The 11,195-nt window shown below is 33.9% G+C and overlaps 1 protein-coding gene across 5 annotated transcripts in view; it reads right to left on the reverse strand.

The window, feature by feature from the left end:
• Nucleotides 1-9,837, reverse strand: part of LOC147388124 (putative LRR receptor-like serine/threonine-protein kinase At1g56140) — an 84,827-nt gene extending 74,990 nt beyond the window's left edge. For 3 of the 5 annotated variants that reach the window (XM_086420827.1, XM_086420826.1, XM_086420824.1), the window contains exons 1-2: nt 9,588-9,836; nt 7,627-7,804 (exon numbers count right to left, since the gene is read on the reverse strand). In XM_086420827.1, the coding sequence (XP_086276953.1) occupies nt 7,627-7,804; nt 9,588-9,690 (281 nt within the window). In that variant the 5' untranslated portion in view covers nt 9,691-9,836. Of the gene's footprint in view, nt 1-7,626; nt 7,805-9,587 lie in introns of all 5 variants that reach the window. The other 2 variants (XM_086420828.1, XM_086420825.1) reach the window with 1 other exon arrangement.
• Nucleotides 9,838-11,195: the final 1,358 nt, after the last annotated feature.

The following is an 11,195-nucleotide window of genomic DNA, read 5'->3' on the forward strand; positions in this document are numbered from 1 at the left end:
ACCCAAAATGGATTTTTGATAACTAAGTACATGAAATTATTCTCTTCAATGAGAAGTATAAGTTTCCAAGTAGTCCCGCCTCAAATAAATTGTGGGACCCACTTAAATTGTAGCTCAAATAGACCCACTCGATCACAAAAATCTGGAAAAAAAAAATTGCAGATTTTTCTAACAATCCCCCACATGAATGAAAACGGCGACAAGTAAAATGATGATAAAACAAAACAAATAGGAAAGACACTACATCGGGATAGGTAGCTTGTGGCTTTGAACCTTCCCTAGTAAAAACTATAGGATTTACTAGTTAAACAGTGAACACGATGTCTTGAGCTGTTCAACCTTAAGTGTAAATCAAGACAATAGAATTCAAATAGTTCCTTTCCTGACATAGTCGGTTCTCACGGTTATGTTTATTTTGGCCCTGAACATTCCTGGATTCATGAGTGCTATAGAGAATTTTAGCCTTTATAAATTCTCATGGAAGTGGCCCAACTTCACACTCACATTGGTGATTCCTATTAAGAGTACCCTGCTATATCCCACTTGAGAATTAAGTTATAAGCATCATTAAAAGAAAAAATTACCCTAAAAAATCGTTATAGGCAGCACCGTTACATCATAGGAGTGGGTAAGAGGGTTTCTCCTTAGTACTACTGGTGAGTCACACACAACTAGTTGTCCCATTGAACCTAGATTGTGTAAGATTTAATCCCATTCCCCTCGATGTAATGTATATTTTCTCTCTTAAACCTTTAGTAAGCGGATCCGCGAGGTTTTCCTTAAATTTTATATAATCAATGGAAATAACTTCATTCGAGAGCAACTGCTTAACAGTATTGTGTCTACGACGAATATGTCGAGACTTACCATTGTAAATATTATTTTGTGCCCTTGCTATCATACTTGGTTATCACAATATACACAGATGGCAGGCACAGGTTTTAGCCATAATGGAATATCTTTAAAAAAATGTCGAAGCCACTCAGCTTCTTCTCCTACTTTATCTAACGCTATAAATTCCGATTCCATGGTGGATCAGGCTATACACGTCTGCTTAGAAGATTTTCGAGAAACGGCTGCACCTCTAAGTGTGAAAATATATCCACTTGTGGATTTTAATTCTTCAGAATCTGATATCCAATTGGCATCACAATATCTTTCAAGTACCGCTGGATATCTAGTGTAGTGCAACCCATAGTCCTGAGTAAATTTTAAGTATCTTAAAACCCTGACTAATGCCTTCTAGTGATCTGATCCTGGATTACTTGTATATCTACTCAGTTTGCCAACTAAGTAAGCAATGTTTGGCCTTGTGCAGTTCATGAGATACATTAAACTGCCATTATACGAGAATACTCTAATTGAGAGATACTCTCACCAGTATTTTTCTTCAAATGAAAATTAACTTCTACTGGTGTTTTAACAAGACTACAATCAAATTGATTAAATTTCTTAAGTATTTTCTCAATTTAATGTGACTGAGATAATACAAGTCCTTCTGATGTTCTACTAATTTTTATACCTAGTATAACATCCACAACACCTAAGTCTTTCATTTCAAACTTATTGGTCAACATTTTCTTTGTTGACTTGATGATATTTTTCTTAATTCCTAAAATTAACATATCATCAACATGAAGGCAAACAATGACATAAGCATCTTCAATGCTCTTAAGGTAAACACATTTGTCACACTCATTTATTTTGAAACCATTTGACAACATTACACTGTCAAAATTTTCATGCTATTGTTTAGATACTTGTTTTAATCCATAAAGTGATTTAACAAGTCTGCAGACCTTATTATCCTGTCTTTTGACAGTAAAACCTTGTAGTTGTTCCATATAAATCTCTTCATTTAATTCACCATTTAAAAAAGTGGTTTTAACATCCATTTGATGTATCTCTAGCTTATGCAACGCTGCAATAGCTATCAACATGCGAATGCAAGTTATTCTTGTAATTGGTGAATGTGTCAAAATAGTTCAAGCCTTCTTTTTGTTTGAACCCTTTGGAAACAAGTCTTGCCTTGTACTTGTTTATGGAACCATCAGGTTTCATCTTCTTTTTGAAGATCTATTTGTAACCTATAGGCTTGCTGCCTGGTGGAAGATCCACAAATTCCCAAGTATGATTTTGCAAAATTGAATCAATTTCGTTATTCACGGCCTCTATCTAATAAGGTGCTTCAGGTATAGACATGGCTTCCTTAAAAGTTTGAGGTACATTTTCTAACAAAAAAGTTAAAAAAACAAGACCAAATGACTTAGTCACTTTAGCTCTCTTACTGCGTCTAGGCTCATCTTCATTTTCTATGGATTTTTGGTCTATATTGCCTTGTGAATTAGTAATCGCAATATCATAAGTTCTTTTATGAGAACTTATTACTTGTATTTTTTTACAAGGAAAAATATTCTCAAAAAATGAAGCATTCCTTGACTCAATAATAGTATTTTCATGAACGTCGGGAATGTCAGATTTGTGCACAAGGAATCGATATGCACTACTATTATATACATAACCAATGAATATACAATCAATGGTTTTTGGTCCTATCTTAACCTTTTTAGGGTTAAGAACCATTACCTTAACTAAACACCCCCACACTTTTAAATATTTATAAAATGGTCTTCGACCTTTCCATAACTCATATGGAGTTTAGTCTAATTTCTTGTGAGGTATTTTGTTAAGAATATGATTTGCTGAAAGGATTGCTTCACCCCACAAATTCTGGGGTAAACCAGAACTTACGAACTTAGTATTCATCATTTCTTTTAAGGTTCGATTTTTGCGTTCAACAACACCATTAGATTGTGGTGAATAGTGAGTGGTAGTTTGGTGAATAATACCATGTTCTAAATAGAACTCACCAATGGGTGCTTCATATTCACCTCCTCTATCACTTCTTGCTACCTTTATCGTTTGACTGAGTTAATTTTGAACTTCATCCTAGAAATGTTTAAACATTTCTAAGGCTTCGTCTTTACTCCTTAGCAAATACACATAACAATATTTTGTACAATCATCAATAAAAGTAATGAAATATTTCTTCTCACATCTTATTTGCACAGACTTTAAATCACAGATATCACTATGAATTAATTCTAGAGGTTTAAAATTCCTTTCCACAGAATGAAAAGGTGTTTTGGTCAATTCGGCCTCCACATAGGTTTCGCATTTATGATTTTGGTCAATATGAAATTTAGGTAATAATTCTAAATTTATTAACCTTCGCAAGGCATTAAAATTCACATGACCTAATCTATCATGCAACACATTGAAGGACTCAAGCATATAAATAGAAGAATTTTCTTTATTCATAGTTGAATTTTTTAGTACACTCGTTATTACATTCAATTTGAACAGACCATCGGTCAAATACCCTTTGCCCACGTACAACCCATTTTTAGTAAATACAAATTTATCAGATTCAAATACCAATCTGAAACTCTTTTTACTTAGTAAAGATCCGGATACAAGATTTTTTCGGATGTCTGATACATGCAACACATCATTTAATGTAAGACTCTTCCTAGAAGTAAATTTCAACACCACCTTCCCTTGACCTTTAATTCTTGAAGTTGAAGAGTTGCCCATAAAGAGTTGTTCATCCTTTTCTGTTTTAATACATTCTGAAAATAAATTTTTGTCAGAACATATGTGTCGAGTAACCCGTGTCTACCCACCATTCTTTAGTATTTCCGACTAAATTTATTTCAGAGACAACTGCAGAGAGGTTGATATCAAAAACTTCTGCAACAAGATTCTCTACTTCAGTCAACTGAGCTTGAAAAAATTTATTCTTCGATGAATCCTGCTCCTTGAGTTTGCGGTAGTTCTTAGCTCGATGTCCAAGTTTGTTGCAAAAAAAACAGTTTCCCTTGAATTTTTTAAAGTCCTTGCCTTTAGGACCCAGAGTAGAGATTTTCCTCTCTTTGTTGTGAGAGTTCAACTTAAGCCATTTAACTTCCACCACATTGGCCTTGGATTCAAAGTAGTTATTCTTCGCCCATTTCTCACTCATTCGGTTGTCTACCTCAATCCTTAACCTCACTATCAAGTCTTCGAGCTCCATCTATTTGTGTTTGTGCTTCAAATAATTTTTGAAGTCTCTCCAAGATGACGATAATTTTTCAATTACCGATGCCACTTGAAATGATTCACTGATAGACATGCCTTCTGCATGAATTTCATACAAGATAATCTGAAGTTCTTGGACTGTATTTATAACTAGTTTGGAATCCAACATTTTATAATATAAGAATCTGCCGACTACAAACTTCTTATATCCGGCATCTTCTATCTTATATTTGTTGTCTAAGGATTCCCACAGTTCTTTTGCAGTAGTGATTGGACTGTATACGTTATACAGTGTGTTATCCAATCCGTTGAGGATATAATTCCTACATAGAAAATCAAAATGTTCCCATGCTTCAATAGCAGCAACAGTTGTACTATCTGATTCGTTCTCCTTAAGAATAGGAGCATCTTCTTAAAAAAATGTGGCTAAATTTACTGTTGTCAAATAAAACAACATTTTTTGTTGCCAATGCTTGAAATCCGAGCCATTAAATTTCTCGACAAAATTCATTTTTCTTGGTGATTCATTTTTTTAATTTGTGAAAACAAAATAAAAAGAACAACAAAATTGTCTTAAGAATGTTATCTAGTAGATATCGGAGAATTGAACAAAATAAAAATTGACCAAGGCTAATGTTGAACACGATGTCCTTAAGACAATTTTGTTCCCGCAACTTGGTGCCCACGGATCAATGAACAATTGTCTCCCAGGATACAACGATCACACGTGCAGAGACAGCACTACAATCTACACGTCTAACAAACCGAATGCTAAGTTTGTACTCTCAAAGAATGCAGACGAGAAATTAGAATACAAGCACGTTAAAGCAACAAAGAAGAGAAATTTTTGAATGAGAAAAACTAAGGTCGAAATGACCTATTTATAGAATATTAAGAGACATGGTATCTCTTGAAAACAGAAGATTCTAAGAGACATAATGTCTCTTGGAAAAGGAAAAGTGTCTCTTAAGAGACAACCCAAAACCAAAAGTGTCCTCACTGGACGAACAGGCACCCATGGAAATCAAGAGGTGTCCATCGCGTACACCCACGTGAAGCCAAATTATCGAAATTTGCATCCCCCCTGCGCACGCATCGTGTGCTCACACACTCATTAAGGATTTTTTAGACCAATGAATTAAATCCTTAGTGAGCCCATGGGCCTCTTGTGCACATGCGTGGGCTTATCCAAGTCTCTCTCTCTCTCTCTCTCAGATTCACTTAATTGATATGAGAAGTTCTATATAAGAACTAGACAAATTTCTTATTCCTATCCGATGTGGAACTAAAGAGTTTCACTAATAAACTCAATAGGTATACAAACTACATACAACAAACCATGACTAGTAGGGGTTGTTTGGAGCCGATTTCTCATTCACCCAAAATGGATTTTTGATAACTAAATACATAAAATTATTCTGTTCAATGAGAATAATAAGTTTCCAAGTGGTCCCGCTTCAAATAAATTTTGGGACTCACTTAAATCGTAGCTCAAATAGACCCACTTGGTCACAAAAATCTGGAAAAAACTGCAGATGTTTCCAACAAAAACTTCAATAATGGAGTTTAATGATCATTTTAGTAAGGACTGCATTTTTCTCCACTTTCTCATCCTTATACAGCCTATGTTGTAGTAGTATTGTTTGTGTGAGACTTTGTCAAATTACATTGCGTGCCTAAATCTATTGTCAGTGGTAGGAGCCCAATATTTATAAGCCAATTTTGTGATTCTTATTTTGATCTCAAAGGCACTCAATTATGTCGAAGCACCGCTTATCACCCACAATCTGAAGGAAAGACAAAAGTTGTCAATAGGTCAGTTGAACAATACATTTGGTGATTTGCTTGACATCATCCTCATTAGCAAACGAAATGGCTTCCTTTGGCGGAGTTTTGGTACAACACGGTTTTCTCAAGATGACACCTTTCAAGTTGCATATGGGCAACCACCTCCATGTATTGAAGCTTATATTCTTGGGTCAACTAATGTTCATACAGACAATTTGGCACTTTGTGATCATGACAAACTTTTAAGTTTCTCGAAGATAACCTACATTCGGCCCCCATCTCACACGAAGCTCCAAGCATCGGACTAAATAAGAATTTGATATTGGTGATTGGGTTTTCCTTAAGTTACAACCCTATCATCAAAGGTCCTTGGATGTTAAAGGTCCCCACGAATTGGCTCCACGTTATTATGATCATTTTCGAGTTCTCGCTCATATAGTCAAGGTGGCCTACAAACTTTTTTTTTTAATCAATAGGTGGCCTACAAGCTTGGCTTCATTTAAAAGAGAAAAATTGGTGATTTGGAGCCGTCCTCTACCACCTTGGCCCCAATTTCTAATCTTGGATCTATGATCTGGTCAACTAGCAAAATCTTGGATCAGGGAATTCTCGACACAATAACCAAGTTGTCACCAAAGTACTGGTTCAATAGAAAGGGCAATTAGAGGAGGATGCCACATGGGAGTCGTATCACGAATTTACTATTCGCTTTCCATCCTTTGTGAGTTGAGGACAAGTGGAATTGAAGCAGGCAACATTGTCACAATCCTTTCATAACTATAGTTAGATTCCAATCTTTTAGGAGTTTAGTTTTCAGATTTTGTTTTGCAATAAGTTTAGTTTACAATAATAATCCACCATATGGATGGATAGAGTTAGAATTCTTTAGATCAAATCTTTTTTCTATATAAAACATGTACATACTAAGAGAATTTCATCAAGAATGTTACTTTTTTAGATAATTTAGTCTATAAAGTTAGATAGGTGGTAACAGAAGCAGATAGAATTGTAAGGTTGAAGAGGTACCAATCAAAAAATTATCACGCAATTAGAGGTTTAAGATGACTGATTTTGAGAAGAAAGATGTATGTTACTAAAGGTTGAAGACGGGGTATTAACATCACTTCCAATTAGTCCATCAAAGAAGATCAAGTTCAAGGTGGCATGTCATCAGCTCAAAAACACAAGGGTACCTCAAATATTAAACAAAACATGGAAGAGTCTCTTAATTACCCAATAAAAAAACTTTTTTTTTTACCCTAAATCCCACCAAAATCAATCAAATATCATTAACATTAAAATAGGGCTGCAGAAGATCAACTGAAAAATGAGAGAAAAAAACAAAAAGGCCCATGTTAAAGGCACCCCAATTCTTAGTAAGGGCACCCACGGGACTTATTTTTATGATTTGAGCACCCTCAATGTTTGGTCAATGTCAACATAAGCCAAAAAATCTTTTGGAGGCATGTCCATGTGGACATGCCTCCTTCCATGTCGACATGAACGTGTCGACCTAGGTGGGGTGCTCTAATCAAGGTAAAACTTAAGTTTTCAATAATTCATTGGCACCCTTATTAATATAAGGTGGGTGCCCCTAACCGCAGAAAAAAAAAAAAAAAAGACTAAATCAATTCAAGTGATGAGAGATAAAAAAAAATAAAAAGAATATTGAAACATTTTGGGGGAAAGATTAAAAATCGCAGAAACAGAAAAAATATATATATATGAAAAGATTAAAAGGGGAGATTTCTTTCTTACAATCCAATAATGTTGCAAGTGTTGTTGAAAGAACAATCGCATTTAATGGCAGGATTGACTTCGTTGCTGTCGAGACTTGATGAGTCTGTAGCGCTACCACTGCACAAATCTCCGCTTATGTTCCACTGTTTTGGAGCCGAAATTCCCCAACGTTCAAACATCCTATTTAAAGCTCTCGCTACATTTACATATTACATATTAAGCGCACATCCCATCCCATCCCAATATGTAGAAACAATGATATCTCTAGTAACTCCTTCATTGTATTAAATTAATAATTGAAAAAAAATTGTAACTTACTCTTTAACAAAACTAAACATTATTTTATGGGTCAGGTTCGGCAACCAACATTAAGGAGACAACACGGAACCAACGCATTTGTCCTATATGGCTTAAAAGTTTCGAATTGGGCTGATTTGTCATGAGGATGATCTCTATGATGAGGAGATCATCCTCACAAAAAATCAACCCAATCTGAAACTTCTAACCCCATCAACAGTGGTTAGAAGTGGCTCCCCAAAGTTGACTGCAGAACCTAACCCATATATATGTATATAGATGAGATCATATATACTCAAAATACCATCTAACACCACATGTAGAGCATTAAATTTTATGAAAAGCTCGGTCCAGACTTTACATGATCTTTCGGTCCATGCAACCTTTTATTCAACATCTAATCAAAATCCCTTGAATTTTATCACCAAAATAACTGATCTCTTAAGCCTAAGGTTGCCAAGGGATTGGTTCCAATTCAGTTGTTGGTTTTGATTCCAATTCTAAAATAAGTGGAACCAAGACCCCAAAAGATGTAGATACCCATTAGTTCTGATTCTTAAGAATCAAATAAGGAAAAAAATATTTCAAATCAACTTAATTACAATTTAATTTTTTCACAAATTAAAATTTATTTTCTTAAATAAATAATAAACTCTTAGAAAAGATTACCCATTTAAAGCTCTAATACATGGTTTATGTGAAAATTTTGAAGAGCTCTTATGTAAAATGTATTAATTTTAAAATGTTCAAAAAAAAATCGTAAAGCATCCATAATATGAAAATGACAAAGTAAATTGGTTCTGGGTACCCATTGAATAGAACCTAACCGTTCTAATTCCTATTGATTCGGTTCCATTTTAAACACAACTCTAATCGGTTCCAATAAAAAGGAAATTAGAAGAAAGTAGCATGTGAAAAAGTTGACACTGACTTTTAGGAAGAAACTTTGTGAATTCAAACTATATCCCAAGTTTATTGGTCATTGATTTGTTTATGCGTCCACACTAGTTTTACAAAAGTAAACTAATCATACATAATTGAAATTAGAATGACTCCATGTGAAATGGATTCTTAGGAAATCTAATCCTACCAAACTCTTGTTTCTTTTCCACATGACATGTTTTAAAATTTGTATTGGCTTTATTTATCTTATGAAAAGTGAACACTCACAAAAACAAGTGGTTCACCAATTAAACCAATTTTCAAAATATTGACTTTTGCAAATAATAATTTTAATTGTTAAAAAAAAAAAAAAAAATTAAGTTTTAGAAAATTTTACCATGACAGTATACATACCAAAATATTCAACAAATCACATTTTCTTTTTTAATGTTGTGGCAATTTTTTATTTTTTTTAAATGGAAAGGTAATCTTTCATTTCATTGAATTAATCGATTGGTCCATAATTCGAAGAATTATGTGTCTATGCATCCCATTCCCCATCGATAAGATGGTCAAAAGTCAAGATATGAGGAGATGCATATAAAAAAAATCCATCTAAATGATATGTGAATCTCGAGGACATCAGTGGTTTAACAAAACTAAATATGCCCAACAAAGATCAAGCCCTTCTCTGTGGGCCCGCCAAGATTTGCTTCCCAGATTAAAATCATGTCCAAAACATCATAATCGGACGGATGTCCTTGAAAAACACTTAGAAAGAGAGAGAGAGAGAGAGGTACCTTGTGACGGGTCTGTAGTAGTTTGAGCTTGAGATCTCTGAAGTAGGTATAAGAGATGAACAATAGACCATAAAAAGATGGCGAACACGTAAGCTCTCGACATGAAACTAATTATTGTTTCTTAAACCAAAGAAAAAACCTCAAATCTTTAGTTGGATTTCAGGTTGCAGAGACAAATGGGTATGAAATGGGAAGAAGAAGAAGAAAGCCATCTTTTTTGAATGGATTGTTGAATCATATATTATTATTTGTTTGCTGTCGCATTGCATGAAATTCCACTTACCTGCGGTGGGTATGGGTATGTGGATCCCACCATTAAATAAAATATTTATTTTCCTTTGGAAAAAGAAAATGTTGACATTTCTTTGCAATTATTATGAGAGAAAGAGAGAGACGGAATACAAGTTTTTTCAATTCCAAAAAATGCCCCCATAATTAAGAAATTTGCAGTGCACAATCTTATTATGTAATATATTAAAAAAAAAATTTAATAAATATTTTAATTATAAATAAAGCCTTTTGATACATGTGCATTTGAACATATCATCTCCTGGTAGCAGATAATAAAAGGTTAACCATATTTAAATTTGACGAATTTGGACTTTGAAATGATTTAATCCTAAACTATAAAATTTACAAGGTTGAGGGTTTATATTCAAATATTTGGAATTATACATACAGAAATATACATATAGGGCCCCGTTCGATGCCTCATAGTTTATCCTACGCTTTAACAAATATTTTTGAACCGTTCGATATAACGCGATCTGACGGACGCGATTAAATATCGCGCAATTTAACTTAAACATGATCATGATAACATATATATATATATATATATACAAGGGCCATATGAGAAAACATATGAAAAAACTTTCGTTTTTCAAAATAAGAGTTAGAGGTTTTGGATTGAGCTGATTTTTTGCAAAGATGGTCACTATGATGAAAAGACCATCCTCACAAAAAATCAGCTCAATCAAAAACTTCTAAATCCATCAAAAGTTATTTACAAATTAGTGATAAAAATTGATAAAAAATCGACGGTCCACATTCTAAATCACTTTTAATGGGGTTAGAAGTTTCAGATTGGGCTGATTTTTTTTTTTTTTTGGATGATCTTCCCATCATAGAGATCATCCTCACAAAAAATCAGCTCAATCCAAAATTTCTAACCCATATTTTAAAATTTTATTAAAAACGAAAGTTTTTACATATGTTTTCTTATATGGCCCTTGAACCTAACCCTATATATATATATATATATATATATATATATGGGAAATGTTCAACAACAAACATTTTTCAAAACATGAGTTAGAGGTTTTGGAATGGGCTGATTTTTGGTGAGGATGATCTCTACGGTGAGGAGATCATCATCACCAAAAATCAGCACATTTCAAAACTTCTAACCCCATCAAAAATGGTTTACAAAAAATGGACAGTCCACGATTTTTCAACTTGTAAACTGGGGCTCGAAGTTTTGGAATGGGCTGATTTTTGGTGAGGATGATCTCCTCACCATACAGATCATCCTCACCAAAAATCAGCCAATTCCAAAACCTTTAACCCATGTTTTGAAAAATGTTTTGCCAAAATGTTTGTTGCTGA

The sequence above is a fragment of the Akebia trifoliata genome, chromosome 13, assembly GCF_017979445.1.
Source record: "Akebia trifoliata isolate Shusen 1 chromosome 13, ASM1797944v1, whole genome shotgun sequence".
Classification (NCBI taxonomy): Eukaryota; Viridiplantae; Streptophyta; class Magnoliopsida; order Ranunculales; family Lardizabalaceae; genus Akebia; species Akebia trifoliata.